General features: G+C 38.6%; 1 protein-coding gene across 4 annotated transcripts in view; it reads left to right on the top strand.

Moving 5' to 3' along the window:
• The first annotated feature begins 398 nt into the window (after positions 1–398).
• Positions 399–20,938, top strand: part of LOC117405857 (TBC1 domain family member 4-like) — a 76,443-nt gene continuing 55,903 nt past the window's right edge. For 2 of the 4 annotated variants that reach the window (XM_034009273.3, XM_034009272.3), the window contains exon 1: positions 399–1,556. In XM_034009273.3, coding sequence (XP_033865164.3) covers positions 1,140–1,556 — 417 coding nt within the window. In that variant the 5' untranslated portion in view covers positions 399–1,139. Of the gene's footprint in view, positions 1,557–4,948; positions 5,100–20,938 lie in introns of those variants that run through there. The other 2 variants (XM_059029769.1, XM_059029768.1) reach the window with 2 other exon arrangements.

Raw genomic sequence — 20,938 nt, 5'->3', positions numbered from 1 at the left:
TTGGCCATGTTGACACATGAAATTGCAGAACTTATTTCACGAGGTATATTCACTTACAGGTTTGTTTTTATCTATCTAAATTAAAAATAGCAACATTGAATAAATTTAAAAAAAAAAGCTTTGATAAACGTGTTATATTTACTTACAAAGCTAAATAGCTTAATCATGCATATAAATCTGAGAGCCCTGGTTAAAATAATAAACTTATATATCAGTTTATAATTACAGTAATATTGTCCGCGGTCTAGGTGTAAAATTAATTTATATTTTATAAAAACACCGAAGCTTTCAGAATCGCTTATTAATAAATAAATAAATAAATAAATAAATAAATAAATAAATAAATAAATAAAAGGTACGTGCAGTTTCTCCTCCTCCCATGTGGACGCAGCACATTCTCAGCACGGTGAAGTAGAAGCAATGCCTCCTTGGCGAATGACACGCAGCCACTCCTCCTTCGCCTGCAGTATACGGGACAGACCAGTTACATTGCTGCTAATACTGAACACAACAAAGCAGTGGCAAACATAAACACTGCACAGGGTGCACACATACATTCAGGCGCTGGGACAAACTGACTGCAAGCTTTCTACATTTCAACACACTCCAGCGCAGAAGCAAGTTGGAAAGCGAGACAGATCTGAACATATCTCCCACCAGCTGGACATGGGGTAAAAACAATCTAAGCAACTTTTCAACATTTTCCATGTTCCATATACATATATGGTTGGAGAAGGACGCCACGTTTTTTAAGCTCAGTGTGCTAATGCTATTATGGTAGACGAGCAACTGCCTGCTTAAATATCGGTGAAAGTAAACCTTCCTATGTTGCCTTTTGCGGAAATCATCAGCTAGTTATCAAATTATAGTAGGCTTTTCAGAGCGGAAGAACTAACAATATTTGCAACCAGCACAGACGCATGCACTGCCATGGTTGGCTACTGTTCATAATTACACCAGGAGCACATGTATTGACATATGAAGGCGACGTAATAACTTTCAGGAAGAGAAGAACTTTGCAATTAAATGTGTAAAATCGTGCAGCTTTCTGCAAAAACATTAACAAGCAAAACAATTGTAGCACAATATTGATAACAATATATATTTTTTCACCTTGTCAATTTGGCCTTGATAAAGAGATGGCGGATATAAACACTGTGCAACAGGCGCAGGATGACAAAGCCAGCAATCCCTTAAAAGCAGAGAAGAGGTTTAAACTGTGGTACATGGGCTGGTCTGCACTGGACAGGAGGACAACACTACCCATGTTGCCCTGGCTCGTGGCAGAGATACGCAGGAAAAGTGAAAAGAACGAACTAGGTTCTGCGCAAGCCAGGGAGGTTCAACTCGTTCTCACGCCGCCTCTGATCCGATGTGTCCCTGCAAATAACAACAACGCCTCCGTGTTTATATTCGAGCACAAGGCACATCAGGTCTCCAGATTCCTTCACAACAGCCATGACCTCACCTACTTTGCCTACCTTATCAGAAGCCAGCCTGATAATCCAGAATCTGAGATGGCGTGCCATGTTTTCAAGGCGTGCGACCCAAACCAGGTTAGTGATTGGTAATTACAATACATGTAAATCCCACCAACAACATTCTTCTCATCACGAACAATAACAGTGTTGTATATTTATTAAACAACCTGTATATTGGATTCAAAGTTTTGCCCATGTGTGGGGTTTGTTTCAGCCATTCTTGTTTTATTCTGAGGTAATTCGACCCAACTGAACTTGTTGCCTATAGTAACAGTTGGGCTCAGGGTTAATTATGAAATGGATTAAATTGTTCTGAAATGGGAGTCATATATCACTCCCTGTGATTGACAAAGTAGCCACTGGGAAGACTGTGCACTTTTTGAATTGATGAACAGGCTACCTGTGTGTGTTACTATAAATTAGGACTGACCTTGTGGGTGCATACTGTATGGTTGTACAAAAGGCAAGTGTTAAAAATGCATTGGTGCTATGATGTCACTAATATGCAGATTTGTTTCGGTGTCTGACCATGACCACGTGAGTGAACAGGCTCCTAATAAAGTAAATTCAATGAATTACCTAGGACATTACTGCCTGACACCTACAAGCTCAGTACTTTCATTATGTTACAAGAACAGTGCTTAATCATCAGACAGCTGGTGTCTCCACAATTGATTCTACTGTTTCTATTATCTTTGAAAAATGTTAAATTATACAGGCTAATCATTGCATTTTCAGCTGTAGCAGGGATTATCACACTGCTTAAAGCATTTGGAAAGCTTGTAGAAGGTTGGCCTGGCTTCAATACAATTAGGCCTAAGAAAATCTGACATATTGAGCAAAATAAATCAAAAGCCATTTTAAGAGGAATATTTTATTTAACAGTATAAAATCAGCTAGTAACAACATACAGTATTTGCAGGAAGGAATATTTTGTTATGAGTAGTTTCTTGCTATTTTTATGCTGATTAAAATAATTATCTTCTAAATTTTTGCTTCAAAATAGGGCGCCTTTTGTTTTTAATCCAAGAGATTAAAAGCTGGAAATCAGGTTAGTGGACACGTCCTATCACCTGGCATGCAGTCCGTGTGATTTATCTTCCTGGACTGCTCGTGACTCAGGAGCATGAATAGAGAGTTACACGGGAATGAAACTTCAGTCCTGAGCCATCCCATCCCATGAAAGAGTAATCATTTCCAATCCTGTCCCATCCTGACCTGTCCAGATTTTTCCTGTCCCGTCCCGTCCTGTAACTTTTTTTTTTTTTTAAATTCCAGTCTCATCCTGTCCTGTCAAAAAAAATCCCGTCCCATTCCATTCCGTGATAAACAGAGATCAGTTATTATTTGGAGGTACAGATATTTTCGGATTCATGTATACAATTAGGGTTTATAGGGCTTTGCATTAAACACTACCGGTGTACTACTAGTAATTTGTTTTTAGTTTTAGTTTTTTCAGAAAAAAATACAGTGCAAGCACAGGGTCTTTATAAGCACAATGTGCAATATCATGATGTAATATATAAATTCGGTAATATAAAAACAACTGTTTAGAGTTTCATGCGACAGTTTCAGTTTCTAAATCGGTTACTAAGCAACCCGACTCAGAGATTTTAGTATGTCAATGCCACAATAAACTGTCAGTGAAATACAGTATTACGAACCATTAATTCATTAAAAAAATAAACAACAAAAAAACATGGTATTGAAATAATATTTCATAAACGTTCAGGGAGTATCCATCATGTGTTTATTTATTAAAAATCGTAGTATTATACATACCCCTTCAACTTTGTGCCGAAGCAGTACCTCCAAAAAATAGTAGCTGCTACGGCCAAATCTTAGCCGTATGATTTGCACAACCTTAATATCCTGTACATATGTATATAGAGAGAGATATGTTAAGTACATGCCAGTAGCAATCCACAGCGTTCAGTTATTCTACTAGTATTAATAATTCATGTATCAATATTGTTTACTAAAGGACTGACATAACTATACAAATATGGGTAATATGAAATATTTTAAGTATCAATCTATGTTAAATGTAAGGGTTTTTATTAACCATTCTGTGTTGCCAAGACGCTGATTCTCCACGGACATCTGCTGTCCCTTTGGTCCGTCCGCGTTGGTGTTGTCGGAGTCTCTCTCCGAGTTTGACTCTTCTGATTCGGAGGCATACGGCTTAAATTGATACGGGAGACAATCCCTGTTTTCTCTCTCTACATCAGATCCATCACTACATAATTCACATTCATAACAGGTGTCTGAAACTGATAAAATTAGGCTACTCTCACTTTCACTGTCGCTGTCAGCCATACTGGCAGATGCAAGGAGCCTGCGGGTATCTCCCTCTGTGAGGTCACAGTCTCCTGGCCCCACACCAGGAAATGGAGATCGCCCTCTGTGTATTTCCAGGTATTATTTGATTCATTCTAGTGCGATTAAACATAATTTGGTAACATGTGATTATATGTTCAAGTGAGACATGTTAATATTATTTTGTATGTTAATGGTAACAATCAAGTTCCATGTCATAGGCTCTTTTATGGCTTTAAAGAGCAAAAAACATTCTTCCTGTCTGCTGGTGGCAGAGTAGTCCCGTTCCTTCCCATTCCCGGAAGCTTAAATCCTGTTCTTGTCTGTCTTGAGAGGTTTATTTTTTTTATTTCCGGGTCCCACCCTTTCCCGTGAGCTTCACTCCTGTACCATCCCATCCCGCAAAATTTAGTCCTGTCTTCATGTCATTCTCTAGTGCAGAATGCACTGCACTCCTGGCTGCACAGACTTCGATGAATGTGTTTTGCTGGAGTACAAGCAGGTACTGTTGTAAAGGCTGTATATGTGGCAGTCACCTGGACCACAGTTAATATTAAACAAGCAGAAGATTACTATATAAACTTTTTACTGCATTAAGTATTAGTGCATTGCATTCTACCATTGATATTAGAGTGGTTCTATAAATTAACAAACATCATATTCACATTTCAGTATAGAGTATTAAGCTACTAATATGTTTTGCCCTGTCTGAAATTACACATACATTCAGTAGTTGTCTATATTGCACATTTAACCACTTCAACACCATGACGTACGCATGTACGTCAATTGAAAACCCACTTACAGTACCATGCCGTACGTGCGTACGTCACGTTTCCCATTCTATTCTATGATCGGTTTCTCAGTCTAGCGTTTCAGGTTTCATTCTCTAAAGCAGTGCTAGTGCTGTGGAATGTGCAATGAAAGTTGGGGGAGGGTCATGTGACATTTTTATCCAATTGCGTGTCATGTAGCAATTCCAGTCTGTAGCTGTGGGCGTTTAGAAGGCTGAGATATATTGCAGGAAGCCATTCAGCTTTTACAAGTGTATATATATAGTGTTTTAAATTATAATTTTTTTTTTATTTATTATTAGTTTTACTTGTTTAGTTATAGTTTTTAGCGAAAGCTAAACATGGCAATGTACATGGTCTTTCTATAATGAGCAACGGGAGTGAAGCTGGTTCGGAGGATTTCGATACCAGCGACAGTGATGCTGACTTATCACTCAGCAGTGATGAAGAAGAGGATGTGGAGCCAAGAACTGTACAAACAGAAGAGCATGCAGCTACTTTAGAGGTAAGCCAGCTGCAAACGGGAAGCTGTTTAGTTTGAAATAGCAGTGCTGTGACGAAATACTATCAAAACACAGCGCTGGGTACAGGCAGAGCGGCAGGCAGATCCATTACAATGTCTACGCAAAGTAGCTGTGTACACGCATTTGTGACTATCTCTGCGAAACAGACACCGTAAAAAAGGTACAGGGTCTGCTACGAAAATGAAAACAAAAGAAAACACGCAAGAAAAATGTGCAGTGGTTGCGAAGGCAATCCCGGGTTCTGTTGTATTGAACATTTCAATAAATGGCACAGAGCAAGTCGATACTGGCACACGTTTTGATGTGTGATTTTTATTTGATAATTACTGTTTACTGATTATTATTGTTATTAGCAGCGTTTTTGTTTTCAACGTTTTTATCTATATTGAATAAAAAAAACAAAAAAACAAAAAAAAAACCTTTATCTCTATATTGAATATGGGTATGTAGTACACAGCAGCATAAAGGGTTAATAAAAAACACAGTTCAAGTCATTTATTTGTGCTTTATTTATCATATGTTAACATTTTATAGCAATTACAGGTTTGAAAACATTATTATTATTATTTTCAAAATCTGGTACCTGGGAAGGGGTTTCCTTTTTACATCTGGAGTTGAAGTGATTAAAAAAGCAGCCATGGTAGTATATAGACATGTAGCAGGGTTTGCTACTGGTTGTGTTATTTCCACACACGCCGTTATACCTTAACGCGTGAGCTAATGCTTTGTTGTGTATAAGGCTCCAGAAATTAATTGAGAACCATTAGTGAGATTGGTTTCTCCACTATTGGTTTTGTGATTTAAAGGAGCTTTGTGTTTTACTACATTCTTCAAAAGGCAGTTTTTTATGTTAGCACATTTTTCTAACCAACACTCTGCCTTCATGCTTAACAAAGAATGTCAATGCAACAGAGCCTTAATCTTAATTTAGAAACAGTTTTACCCGGAAAAGTCACATTGACATCTGGCATGTTGTTTACAGATGTCTGTGTTGTGCTGAGCTACTGCTGCAGACCTGTCACAGCTACAAAAAAAACATACATGCGAATAATATGAGTTATTTATTTATATACTGTATAAAAGGTCTTCTCTAGTTTATAATGTATTATCAGTCTCTGTGCATTCACTGAAGTAAACTCGTGTGTCTGTCACTGTGCTTTGTTTTATAACCCTAGTCATACTGTTGACTAGCATTATACTTTACACCCACTCCGTGGCTGCAGGCAACATTGACGCTCACTTATGTAAACCTTTTTATTTATTTATTTATTTATTTATTTTTAAACAAGGGGCCTATAGATATACAGTGTTTTGCAGAAGTATTCACTCCCTACCAATAATGTCAGATTTTTTTCAATTACAAATAATGTATTCACAGTTTTTCAAGCAAACTTTTTTTTATTCAAAGCTGTATTGGTTAAACTGAACATTGTTCTATGAGGAAGAGGTTAAATGTCAGCAAAACTTGCAAAGAAAATGTACAAAATGAAATGTACTGGTTGCATAAGTATTCAGCCCCTTAAGTCAGTACTTGGTAGCAGCACCTTTTGCAGCAATTACTGCTATGAGTCTTTTTGGATAGGTCTCTACTAGCTTTGCACAATAGGATGGTGACATGTTTGCCCATTCTTCACGGGAAAATTGCTCCAGTTCTGATACGTTTGTTGGGGATCGTCAATGGACTGCAATCTTCAAGTCTCGCCATAAAGTTTCTATTGGATTCAAGTCAAGACATTGACTGGGCCACTCAAGAACATTAATTCTCTTCTTGTTCAACCACTCCAGTGTGGCTTTGGCTTTGTGCTTCGGGTCATTGTCCTGCTGAAATGCAGTCTTGGCTGACTCAAACAGGTTTTCCTCAAGGATTCACCTTTACTTTGCACCATCCATTCTCCCCTTTATCCTGACAAGCTTCCCAGTCCCTGCTGAAGAGAAGCATCCGCATAACATGATGCTGCCACCAACATTCTTGACAGTTGGGATGGTGTTGACTGGGTGATGTGCAGTGTTGGGTTTGTGCCAAACATAACGTTTTGCATTTAGGCCAAAAAGTTAAATTTTTGTCTCGTCTGACCACAAAACCTTTTTCCACATGTCTCCAGTATCACCTACATGCTTTTTCGCAAACTCCATACTTGCTTTAAGATGAGGCTTTCTTGCCACCCGTCCATACAAGCCAGCTTTGTGTAAGGACCGGCTTATTGTTGATGTGTGAACACTGACTCCCATCTCAGACACAGAACTTTGCAGATCTCTCAAGGTCATTGTTGGCTCCAGAGTGACGTCCCGAACCAGTTTCCTGCTTGCCCGGCTGCTCAGTTTGGGAGGGTGACCTGATCTGGGTAGTGTCTGGGTGGTATGATGCATCTTCCACTTCTTAATGATAGACTTCACTGTGCTGAGAGGGGTAATCAGCGCCTTTTGAAATGTTCTTGTACCCTTCTCCTGCTCTGTGCCTCTCTACCACTTTATCCCTGACTTGTTTCGAAAGCTCCTTGGTCTTCATGGTTGCTTTGTTGGATCACTATGTGAGTTGCAGCTTGAAAGTCTTTATATACCTGCGGGAAATTATCTACAACTTAAACCACTTTGAGTACACATAGGCTGAAACCATTTCACTAATTTTGTGACCTTTCAAACAAATCATTTGCACCTGAGCTGATTTAGGGCAGCAGTAGCAAAGGGGCTGAATACTTATGCAACTGAGATGAATCTGTTTTTCTCTGTAAATCTTACTTATTTATATTCTATATGCATTTTTTAACTTTATCAATGTGGAGTAGTTTGTGTAGATTCTACATGTAAAGTCTAATTTGAAAGCTCTGTGGAGTACGCTCCGGTGCCAACAAAATGTGAAAACTTTGCAGGGGGGTGAATACTTCTGCAAACCACTGTATATATATTTTTTATTAATAATTCTGATTTGGTGACTTAAGGTGTTTTGTTTTAGCTGACACTACATACCAGGTACCTTTTCTGTTATTGTAAGTTTATCTATTACAAATTAAACAGAAGGAAAGCAAAAATAATTAAGAGGTAACAATATATAAATCAATCAATGAATCAAGCTTTATTTTATATAGCGCCTTTCATAGTGAAGCACCATCACAAAGCGCTTTACAAGATACAGTAAAAAACAATGCATAATACATTAAGTACAGTAATAGAAGTAGCAAAGACATAACCGCTAATAACAGATATCAAACTTAAAGAGCATTGAAAGCAAGAGAGAACAAGTGGGTCTTGAGAGTTGTTTTAAAGCGAGCAAAGGTGGGAGCATCACGCACCAAAGCTGGGAGAGAGTTCCAAAGAGTCTGAGCCATGAAGCTAAACGAGCATTCTCCAAGTGTGGTGCACTTTTGCTTGGGGATAACAAGCAGGCCAGAGTCTGAGGACTGCAGCTTGCTGGCAGGGACATAACGGATCAGCAGGTTGAAGAGGTACTTGGGACCTGTGTGATGAAGGGCATTGTAGATGAGCAGGAGAATTTTTAAAGTAATCCAGAACTTTACAGGTAGCTAGTGCAGCAGGTCAGGACAGGGTGATGTGTTCACATTTTTTACATCTGGCAAGGATCCTGGCAGCAGCATTCTGAGCTGCAGTTGGTTGATGGCATGTGCTGGAAGACCACCATAGAGAGAGTTGCAGGAGTCGAGAGGAGACAAATGCATGACAAAGTATCTCCACATCCGGGAGGGAAAGGTACGGACAGACTTTGGAGATGTTTCGAAGGTGGTAGAAGGAAGATTTGACCACAGAGGAGATGTGGGCATCAAAGGAGAGGTTGCTGTCCAGAAGTACACCAAGGCTTTGTACAGTGGGGGAAAGCAGCAGCAGCAGACAGTTTCAGAGTTTCAGGGCAGCTATATTGAGATTCTTAAGTTGAGTTTTAGATCCTAGTAGAAGGAGTTCAGATATGCTAGTGTTGAGCTGAAGAAAATTGGCAGACATCCAGGCCTCGATGTCTTGAATGCAAGCCGAGAGCCGGACCATGGCAGAGGGACATCCAGGGTCGAGTTTCAAGTAGAGCTGGGTCTCATCTACATAGGAGTGAAACATGAGGCTATGTTGGCGGATGAGGTGACCCAAGGGAAGCATGTAGATGTTGAAGAGAAGAGCCCCAAGAACAGACCCTTGAGGGACACCATAGGTGAATGGGTTTGCGACACCATTACATCCAGCATAGAAAACAGACTGCATGCGTCCAGATAGGTAAGAGGACATACAGGAGAGACAGGTCCCAGAGATCCCAGCATACTTCTGAAGGCTGTCAAGAAGAATGCTATGATATATGGTATCAAAAGCAGCTGTTGTAAGCCACAGGCACTGTTTACCAGTTTCTAATAGCCCTGATTTATCAGGGCTATTATACAACCCAGTTTATCACCATGGTTAAAGACACATTGCTAGATTGGCCCCTTTTATGCCATGTGAGCTTGACATGTCCGTCTCTGTGCTGTTAAACCATTGTCTTTGATTAACTTCATCCCCATGGTAATGCCACAGGGTAATTGATAAATGTTAGGGACCTTGAAACTAGTATTATTCTTGTCCAGGATTGAATTAAAAAAAAAAAACTTGCCAGGGTTTCACTGTTCAGTTTGTAAATGTTTTAAAGTAGTAAATAAAAAAAAAAAAACACAACATGCCATGCAGCAAAAGGGAATATATTAAACAGAAAATGAGATAGGTTTCAGGAACCAAATGTCCCTATATGTTTGGCTCTTGTGAGTACAACAGGTGCTGAACAGAACAAGGTGGGTAAACATGGAAACTATCTCTAGTCCCGAGTTTTGAAGGGTGTACAGTAGTATTAGCAGTTAGTGTTCCTTAAGTGACAAACTGTCTGTTAATGTGCGGTAGCTTCCACATCCAAGGCTGTGTCTCTGGATTGCTGCACAGCATTGGATGTATTTCTTGCTTGCAAAGCAACTGTTCACAACCATTTACAGTTTTGAGCTCTGAATCCAGGTTGAGACTAGCTAAATTAGCAGTTTCAAAATTGCTTTTGAAAGAACATTTTAAATTAGTTTTGACAGTTTGCTGAAAGAAGGGCTTGGGGTTAATTAGGTTTCTGGTCTAAAGTGAAACCACTCTTCCTACAAAGTGTTTTAACAGTTCCATATCATATGGTATAATAATCACTGTATCACATACATTCAGTAATTTTTAATTATTGGATAAGTTTAGTAAAACAAATAAAAAAATAAACAAGACAGGGAATTTAGGTGTAATTTGCTTGAGTTACTGTGCATTGCAAATGATATGGGTTCGAAGTAGTGACTGTACAGATCATTATGTTACTGTATGCGGAATCTCTAGACACATTAAAAAAAAAAAAAAGAAAAGACTTCAAAGAGGGGCCCCATTAAACTTAATCCGGCCCTGGTACCAACATTTCAATTGATTAGTTAACAAACCTGGGGTAATGTACTGCAGTTATTGTAAGCAAGCATAGTAACGAATTACTGTTCACTATTACCTATTCTGAAGTTTGTTTTGGACTGCCTTTTTTAAAAAGAAGTTGTTTTTTTTCTGTGCAGAAAAACAAATCTGCAAAAGTATTGCATATATAGGCTATGGAAATAAAACATACTTAGAGATGCATATTATTGTTAATGTATACATTAATATTATTTTGAACAATAGTTTTTATTTATATTTAATAAATTTCAATGCAGTTATGGGCAACCATTTTCTTTTCTGGTGACCATAAAGAAAAAAAATAGGCGCCTACTGGCGCCTAAAATAAAAAGCTTACTTCGAGCACTGTGTAAGAACAGCTGCACAGTTCTGTTAGGGATGTATTAAAAACTATACTGGAGCTGCTAGGCTGGGGATCCTACATAGAGTATTGCTTTGATCCTGTTGCCCCTGCAAGTTGGGTAAATTGCCAGGGACTGCTAGAGTACATTGGCCCCTGCTGGGAAGGTGTGTGGTGTGTAGACCTCATCACACATTGGTACTGGGCAGCTTTCCAAGCAGTCTTAAAGGATTGGGTGGCAACCCTAAGTGTCGTCATATCGGATTACCGCGTGTTGTTCTATCCCAGGTCTGCGGATATTAAAAACAAGCAGTTCCTAATCCAGAAACTTCAGTCAGTGTCAAGATTAGAAAACCAACGTACCAGATGATTGGTGCATTCTTACAGTGGCACCCAAAAATCAGTTTTTAATGAGCTGTGCAGCTCGGTGCACTGCACGCACATAGCCTCATTTCAGTACTGTGAGCAAGCGTAGCAACTGTTTCTTCATTTGCTGCAAGGAGCTAAAACTGCATACAAAAAGACATTCACAAGTCTGTATAGGGCATGTTAATATGAGGCTTATGAACATTTGAAAGGTATTTTTTTTTTTTTTTTTTTAGCATGGTTTGAAAGGAACAGAATTGACTTGGTAAACATAAGTAAAATTATTTAGATTTTCAATGTACTAGTAATGCCTGTTCTTATGTCATAAAGGCTAACTTTAAGTGCATAAGAAAGCGGAAGTAGCATATTCCTCAATGCTAGGAACATTCTGAATGTGCTGTCTAATGTTGAATTATACAGATTCAGTACAATATGTATTTGTATTGTCCTAAGAGTTAGGTCTTTGGTATTTCAGTCAAGTATGTAAATGTACAAACTGAAAATGTAACTGCATTGTTTGGATGCTGTGTTTTATTGTGTGTGCACCAATATGGGCACATTCAGATATCCTGCTTCAGACTGTCTGTGTTCCCATAAAGAGTTGCATTGCAGTTTGATTGATGGACCCATAATTAGCTAGAGGACTATGTAAATATAAAGTACTGGCTGAATTTGCGAGCTGCAAAGCCTGCATTTCTTTTCTGCACGCAAGTTAAATATCGACTTGTGTGGGAACCAGTGATGGTTCTTTCTGGGTAAGAATTTCCAATATGAAAACCACACACATCTGTGATTCATAGATTTACTTAAAAAACAATAGGTAACAAGTTCATACCTAATTTTTCTATAAAATTGTATGCAGATCGGACCATCGGCTCTACGCTTATCACGAGAATGTTGAAAACAGAGACTCGGCTTGATATTCTGTGACCTTGACCTAGAGGTCAAAAGTCAAAGGTTTCCCACAATCTTTTTTTTTTTTTTTAATTTAGTAGTCGCTAATTAGTTTTTTTGTTATTTTCTTCCCAATTTAGTAGTGTCCAATTATTTTTAGGGTCAGCTCATCGCTACCACCCCAGCACTGACTCAGGAGGGGCGAAGACGAACACATGCTGTCCTCCGAAGCGTGTGCTGTTAGCCGCCTGCAGGTGCCCGGCCAGACCACTGGGGTCGCTTGTGCACGGTGAGCCGAGGACACCCTGGCCGACCTAACCCTCCCTCCTCCCGGGTGGCGCTCAGCCAATTGTGCGCCGCTCCCTGGGAGCTCCCGTCCTCGGTCGGCAAAGGAATAGCCTGGACTCGAACCGGCAATGTCCAGACTATAGGGCTTATTCTGCACTCCACGCAAGTGCTTTTACTGGATGCACCACTTGGGAGCCCCAGGTTTCCTACAATCTTTGTACATGCGTTTGCGCACCTTTGTGATAATGCCCGCCATATCCTGCGTGGTTTGTTTGTTATGGAGTGTGAAAGACGGACAGACTCCTGGCGGGCTGCAGATAAATACACTTTTTATGAATAGCTAGCTTACTTTCCTGGCTGACATAGTTTAGCAAAACTTTTTGATTAGTTTCTCTTTAATTACAGGTTCTAATTGTGCATCAAATCTAATTAGCACAAGCAAGCAAACTTTAACTGTGTCCTTAACTTTGACCCCTGATCAACTGTAGTATGACTGCTTTAGTCAGGGTGACCATATGGCTCCATGTTCAACGGGACAGTTCAGGTTTTTCAACTTTCATCGCAGTGCATTCTGGTATGTTTCACCTGTCGCAGGTACCTTTCACTTGCTTCTTTTCTTTAAGAGAAGCAGGACTACACCTACCAGAATACATTGGGATGGGAGTTGAAAAGCCTGAACAGTAGCAGCCTGTCCCAGCCTATGGTCACCCTTGGCGTAGTATGGTCATTGTTCTTTGCTTTAAAGATCATGAAGGTACTGCACAATGCTTTTGAGTATTGTATTCTGTGAAGCTCTAGGTGAAGATTAAATAGATAAATACTGGAAAATGTTTGGATTCACAAAAACGGCCAACACACATGTTACAGAACACCCTGCACTGTTTACAGGAAACATGCTAGTTTAACTTTGCTCTATTCCATGGTGTTGTCCATATCTTAATCCTGATGTGTTTAATATTTGCATTCATATTATGTTTAATCGTGAAATATCTTGGAAATACTTCTTTTTTAAACCGTGAAATAAGCCCTACTTGTAAGAGAAATGATCTGTCTCCTGGTGAATGCTCCTGTGTATGAGTTGAGAAATGTGCACAACACAGGATACAGCGAATGTGATGCGTTACTTGGAAACACTGCAGGTGATTCAGTAACCCTTTAACAGTTAAAAGTCCACTTTGTCCATCTGGGAGGAAGCATACCATCAACCTTACACAGCACCCTTTCTGGTCGGGAGGGAGATTTACAGTTTGAATTCTTCCTCTCTGTCACACACTTCCAGGGTGACTTTAACCACTGTTTACACAATATATTAAGTCACACTTAAAGTACATGGTGCTAACCAAAATAGTTCCTATAAATCTTACCTAATATAGATTGCTAGAGATTAGTTGGCCTCAGATTTTCCTGTCCACAAATTATGATTAAGTTGAATTAGATTTTTTAATGGTAATTTTATTTGAAGCTGTTGGAGAAGAATATTTATTGAGTGCAGTGCTTTTTAAGTAAATGGCAAGCATTTAGAATGATTCATCAAATATGTTTTCTCAACCAGTCACTGACCAGCAGCAGCTCCCCCTGGCGAGAAATGCCGCTGTTAAATATTGATTATTGATCATGTCATTTACATACATAGTAACCTTATCTAATTATCATCTAAGCTGCTATACTGTAGATCATACATTTAACTTCTGAACATTAAATTGTTTCATACCTTTAACCTTGAAAAGCATACTGTAAAGTATTGTATTATTTTTATTATTATTATTATTATTATTATTATTAAGAACATAAGAAAGTTTACAAACGAGAGGAGGCCATTCAGCCCATCTTGCTCGTTTGGTTGTTAGTAGCTTATTGATCCCAGAATCTCATCAAGCAGCTTCTTGAAGGATCCCAGGGTGTCAGCTCCAACAACATTACTGGGGAGTTGGTTCCAGACCCTCACAATTTTCTGTGTAAAAAAGTGCCTCCTATTTTCTGTTCTGAATGCCCCTTTATCTAATCTCCATTTGTGACCCCTGGTCCTTTTTTCTTTTTTCAAGTCAAAGAAGTCCCCCGGGTTGACATTGTCTATACCTTTTAGGATTTTGAATGTTTGAATCATATCGCCGCGTAGTCTTCTTTGTTCAAGACTGAATAGATTCAATTCTTTTAGCCTGTCTGCATAAGACATGCCTTTTAAACCCGGGATAATTCTGGTTGCTCTTCTTTGCACTCTTTCTAGAGCAGCAATATCCTTTTTGTAACGAGGTGACCAGAACTGAACACAATATTCTAGGTGAGGTCTTACTAATGCATTGTAAAGTTTTAACATTACTTCCCTTGATTTAAATTCAACACTTCTCACAATATATCCGAGCATCTTGTTAACCTTTTTTATAGCTTCCCCACATTGTCTAGATGAAGACATTTCTGAGTCAACATAAACTCCTAGGTCTTTTTCATAGTTCCCTTCTTCAATTTCACTATCTCCCATATGATATTTATAATGCACATTTTTATTGCCCGCATGCAATACTTTACACTTTTCTCTATTAAATGTCATTTGCCATCTGTCTGCCTAATTATGAATGCTGTCTAGCAAAGGTCATTCATTTTGAATGACCTTTGCTGCTTCAACAGTGTTGCCACTCCTCCTATTTTTGTGTCGTCTGCAAATTTAACGAGTTTGCTTACTATACCAGAATCTAAATCATTAATGTAGATTAGGAATAGCAGAGGACCTAATACTGATCCCTGTGGTACACCACTGGTTACCTCGCTCCATTTTGAGATTTCTCCTCTAATCAGTACTTTCTGTTTTCTACCTGTTAACCACTCCCTAATCCATGTGCATGCATTTCCTTGAATCCCTACTGCATTCAGTTTGAGAATTAATCTTTTATGCGGGACTTTGTCAAAAGCTTTCTGCCAATCTAAATAGACCATGTCGTATGCTTTGCAGTTGTCCATTTTCAATGTTGCATCCTCAAAAAAGTCAAGTAGGTTAGTTAGACATTATCTCCCTTTCCTAAAACCATGCTGGCTGTCTCCCAGAATATTGTTACCATATAGGTAATTTTTCATTTTGGATCTTATTATAGTTTCCATAAGTTTACATATAATAGAAGTCAGGCTTACTGGTTATGTAGTTACCTGGTTCGGTTTTGTCTCCCTTTTTTTGGATCGGTATTATGTTTGCTATTTTCCGGTACAACCCCTGTGTCAAGAGACTGTTGCATGATCTTGGTTAGCGGTTTGTAAATAACTTCTTTCATTTCTTTGAGTACTATTGGGAGGATCTCATCTGGCCCAGGGGATTTGTTTATTTTAAGAGCTCCTAGTCCCTTTAACACTTCTGCCTCTGTTATGCTAAAGTTATTTAAAATTGGATAGGAACAGGTCGACATGTGGGGCATGTTGTCCGTGTCCTCCTTTGTAAAAACCTATTATTATTATTATCATTATTATTATTATTATTTTATTTGTATTTATACAGGAAGAGCAAATCATTTTTTACATATAATTTTACTGTGAGGTTCTGATGTGAATGTGAACAATTAGAGCTTTCTATAGACAGTTGATCTTTTAACATGTAAGCTGGAAAGCTGTTTCAAGTAGACTTGGCCACGGACAAGTACAATGTGACCTTATAGGATTGTTTTCCCAGTCTAAATTTGTCTTGTTTTTTTCCCCACAAACGTAACTGAATATAATGTTAACAGAATCATCTCACATCATTAATACAACCAAGTACTATATATTGAAGATGTACCTACTGTACAGTATTTCTGAAAGAAGTTGATACAGTTGACTCCTGCTAATCTGAAGTGCAGTTCTGTGTGCACAATCTTCCATTAGTATTGACTAGTTGACCAGCTACCTACTGTACAGTAAGTGGGTATTCTGCTTATCATCAGTTCTGCAGGTCTGGAGTGTACCCGGAGCGATAAGTTAAACTGTAAAGTGGTGCTTCATTGAGGAGGGCCTCTCATGAAGGAGGCCTCTTGTTTATCACCACTTTAACTCTCAGAAGGTTGCACTGATATGAATGTGAACAATGTGTACTGAGGCCTGGTGTGCCAGTTTAAGAATTGTATATGTGGCTTTGTGGCCGAGCTGTTGTTGCAGTGACGTGTGGGTATTGATGTCACAGACCAGGAAGTAAAAGTAAACAAAGGCAATGGATGCTGGTGGTGAAACTGAACGTTACGGCACTCTGTACTTTTATTAAATAAACAAAACAAACGATTTGAGCAAACACAAAACAAATAGGCGCGTTGGCCAAACAAATAAACAAAGAAGGTTTAGCAGTTGTTTAGCTTCTAATCTCCACTCTCTCTCAAAAACCTGACTCGCCTCTGACACTCTCCCCGAGGGTAGAGAGCTGCAGGTTTATATACAGTGACCATTTCCCAATTTAGCAACAATTAATCAATGAATTAACTCGGGAGATGGTCACCGTCTGCATGAGTTTAGTAAGGATGCGTGACTGTCAGCTAGTTAAATAATCAGTAGCTGATCAGTCACGCATCCTCACAAGGTTTTTAAAATCTAAAACAATAACAAATACGCAGCACTTTTATCCGCACCGCAAACAATAAAAATAATAACAACAGTGCACATATATATAGGGGCGGGACACTCCGCCACAGGCTTTAAGAAAAAGAATGGCTGTGGCACACCAATACTGCTTTTGTCTCAGTTTCTGTCTACAGTCATGCAGTCTTGAGGACTTGGTATCTTGGTATCCTTAGGGATTGCTAGTGTCACTGTTGCCAGCATAATCTTGACTCCTGCAACCAGTTATTGCAAAAAATGATTGAATTATAAAAGGTTACAGTAGTCCTATTGTATAACATTGCTTTACTCTACCTCAATGCAGTATTACCAAATAAATTGTTATCTTTTTAGGCAAATGCTGTAAGCTAGTAATTTCTGTTTAGTCTAGTAGTAGTTAACATAACATTATATAACATAAAGTGTAGTTTTATTTTAAATATTTAAGTTATACTTCATGATACATTTCATCCGTGCTGTATTTACCTGTCACGCATTTATTTGACATGAAAATTCATAAGAATTAGCATAGCAAAATAAGATAGTACTTCTGGTGTTAGCCAGATGACAGGAGCATGCATTAATATTTATGTGCGCACTTCTCAAAGAACTTGCTACAGGTTAGTGTTTATAACTGTTTAACAGAAACGATGATGTAAACAGGGATTTTAAGGTGATTAAGTGAAATAAAGTTTTGAAAAACTTTAGGCAGGGGCTGATGAGTCTGGTGCTGTTTGTTTACATTTGGTTAATAAAACCCGTCTTTTTCTTTTGAACCAACCGCACCTTCCACAAAGTTTTAACGCAATTATAAGTGCAGCACCACTCGGTGCAATAAGGCTTTCATCTGTTTTGAAGTGTGCGGCAGGAATGACCACATGCTAAATGAAAAAGTTTCTCAATAATGCTTCCTTGACAATTCTTGAAGAAACATGTTTCCTCGTGTATGCTGGGCTTAAATGGAAGTGTAGTGCAGTCCAGTTTACCTACAGTATGGGTGATAGTCACTTTGACCAGTAGTAATGAGTTGTAGATTTATAGGCTGATTTTCAATTGTTTTGCTTGTGAGCTACAGTCATATTTCACTGCTCTACTTTTTGCGCTTTGCTCCAAAATACATTTTTTTTAAAAACTGCAAACCGGGACTTGCACAAAGATTTAAAGGGGAACTGTACTCAAAATAACAAGGCTCTCTAAATGCTCTGTGTATACATAACAAATGCGTCTCGCTGCGCCAGTTTTGTTAAAAAGTCAAGCGTTTGGCCAGTTGATGTAACTTAAAACGTGAGTATCGATGTTTCTTAAGAAACTGCACAGACGCCATTTCTTAATCAGTGTTAAGTTTATTTCATACATGCAGGGAAACCAGTCCAAGTATAGAACCGATTACCAGTTGTTACATCTTTTACATGACATTAAATACCCTTCTGCATAGGTGTGTCTCTCTCCTCCTCTTTCTCTGACACTTAACCAATAGAAAAGGTACAACACATTATTCTGTTACCATATATTTAATTTTGTGTGTGTGTGTGTGTCTGTGTTTGTAATCTAGTGTGACGACCTCTGAACTCAGTGCATTCTTCAGACCCCTGGTGCCCAAAAAAAAGGTCCATACATCTGGTTTTTGTCATCTTCCTTGTTCCTATCTCTCCGTTTTGCCTGAGACCCTTTGAGTCCAGTGGCATTATCTCTTATTCTCCCTGTGAACCTTTGGGTCCAACGGCAGTCCCTGGGAGCCTTTTAGCTCCTTTATGCTTTGTATTCCCAAAAGTCTTAGAGCCTGGCCCCTTCTGGTCCACAGCATTGTTATCTTGTTAGCTTGCAGTCAATGTTGGACAAGAAGCTTGTAGACGCAAGGTCTCTTATCAATTGTTAGCAGTACATGCAATTTGAACCAAACAGTCTGCTATCTGCAATATTAGTCTCTTTTCAGAAAAGAACACCAGTATAGCTCTGCCAGTCCACATGCGTAGCAAACTGCTAATCATTAATTCTCGATCCATGTTTTCCAACATACCCTACTTTTAGAATATAAGATTGAGGAGGGTGATCCGCTACAACCAAGTTGCTTACGTGATCCCAGTCCCTCAGATGTCCTCTTCACTGGGTTGTAGCTGGCATCCATGTTGCTGAGCTACCCCAAGCACTCTTGTTCAAACTTCACTCAAACCACGTCTTTATACTATGTGTGAGGTATCTACTCCAAAAATGTGTTCATACATTTTAAACTAATGATGAAATATATATATATATATATATATATATATATTTTAAGGCTCAAAACCCTCACCTCTGTCTATTCTGCTTGTCTTTGTCTGTGGTTGTCAGTGGCACATATTCAATCATTCTCTGGCATCTAATATACTTCAATCCTGAGCGATAGCCCTTAATTAGACACTTCAAATAACAGAACATTAAAACAGTTAACAGAAAGGTTGCAATCATCAATATACATGCTCCCCTAAGCATCAGGTCCCACCCATAATAATTTTATGTTCAGCCTGTATACAGAAAGAAACATTAATAACAGGACACAATCGTCTCCCATATTCAAAGTAGTCCTATTTAGTTGTGAAACACCAAGTACCACTTCGGGCTCTTGCCCCCTCTACATACTTTCGTAGTGATTTTACCTCGATAGTACGTTTACTGCCCTGTTTTAAGAAATTGGATCACCCCGCATGGAACAAGTGCAAATTACTGACGTACTCAATTCCTTACAGCAATCTATGCCTCCCAATTTCACCCACCCGTCCTGCTCTTTAGCTACGCGGTGCAGTGTTGGTTTAACTCTGTAAGCTCATAATCAAATCTTCTATTCGAAACTACAGTACTCTCAGAATAAACTCTATATTCCAGCTGTGGATCCCCATCCTCTCGATCAGAACCACACTACTAACTTTAATCATTGCATCTCTGACAGCCTAAGCCATCTTTCCACCATGGTAACTGTTCCTCACAATCTGTGCTGACGATTTCTATCCAAGTTCCTACTGTCATCACATCGGTTACTTTCCCCCTATATACATCTCTGAACATATTCTGCAGTGCATCCATCATGGTCTGTGCCAGTTGGTCACACTTTCTCAATTATTTTGTATTACCTAAAATTGCTTTAATTACGCTCATAGCTTGTTGTAATTAATTTATAATTAACAATTATTCATGTTGCTCTAACACATTTAGGTGCATCATTATTTTTAACCCGTATGTTAAATTACATCTTTCTAGAATCCAATATTCTAGACCATCTCAATCTTATGGTGCACTTAAGACTGATTAAAACCTAAAACTATAACTTCAAAAATGATCACTATGCATTGAACAAGTACTAAAATAGTGCCTCATTTTAGACATATTCAACACTACAGCATATCATTCAAAGTTCACATGATTTCCAAAATTAATGTCTAATATAGGTAACCATATTTTTCATTAGAACAGCTGTTTTTCAATTGGTATTTCCATTCAACATAGGATGTCCCATTACCTTACAAGTACATATTAATATAGTATTATGTTCCTAACAACACTCCAAATAATCCATTGCAAGACACCAACCATTTTACCTCCCTAACATGGATGGCAGATACAATGTCTTAACAATGTCACTCTTAAGTGTCATGAACAACACAAACTCCATACTCCCAGTGCCTCTAGAGGGCAATGGTACAACCTTTGCAGTTTTTGTTATTTTACTGAATGTGATTAGTAATAAATTACATGAGACCTTCCCATCTCTGCACTCCAGGATCGCTGACATATTACCTTTAGTATCTTTAAACTAAGACAAATCTTTTCGCCAATCATACATCTATACCCCAAGTTTATAATACGTAGTTTCATTATCAGGTATGTTAACTGAAATTAACAGTCCCCATTACATCCCCAAAAATGTCACTTTAACGTCATCATAAATATTTCTTTTTTTGATATGCAGACCAGAATGGTTCCCCATATGTAAGAATG

Source organism: Acipenser ruthenus, chromosome 9 (genome assembly GCF_902713425.1).
Source record: "Acipenser ruthenus chromosome 9, fAciRut3.2 maternal haplotype, whole genome shotgun sequence".
Classification (NCBI taxonomy): Eukaryota; Metazoa; Chordata; class Actinopteri; order Acipenseriformes; family Acipenseridae; genus Acipenser; species Acipenser ruthenus.
The sequence above is the reverse complement of the archived record's forward strand: the minus strand, read 5'-3'. Positions and strand labels throughout refer to the sequence as shown.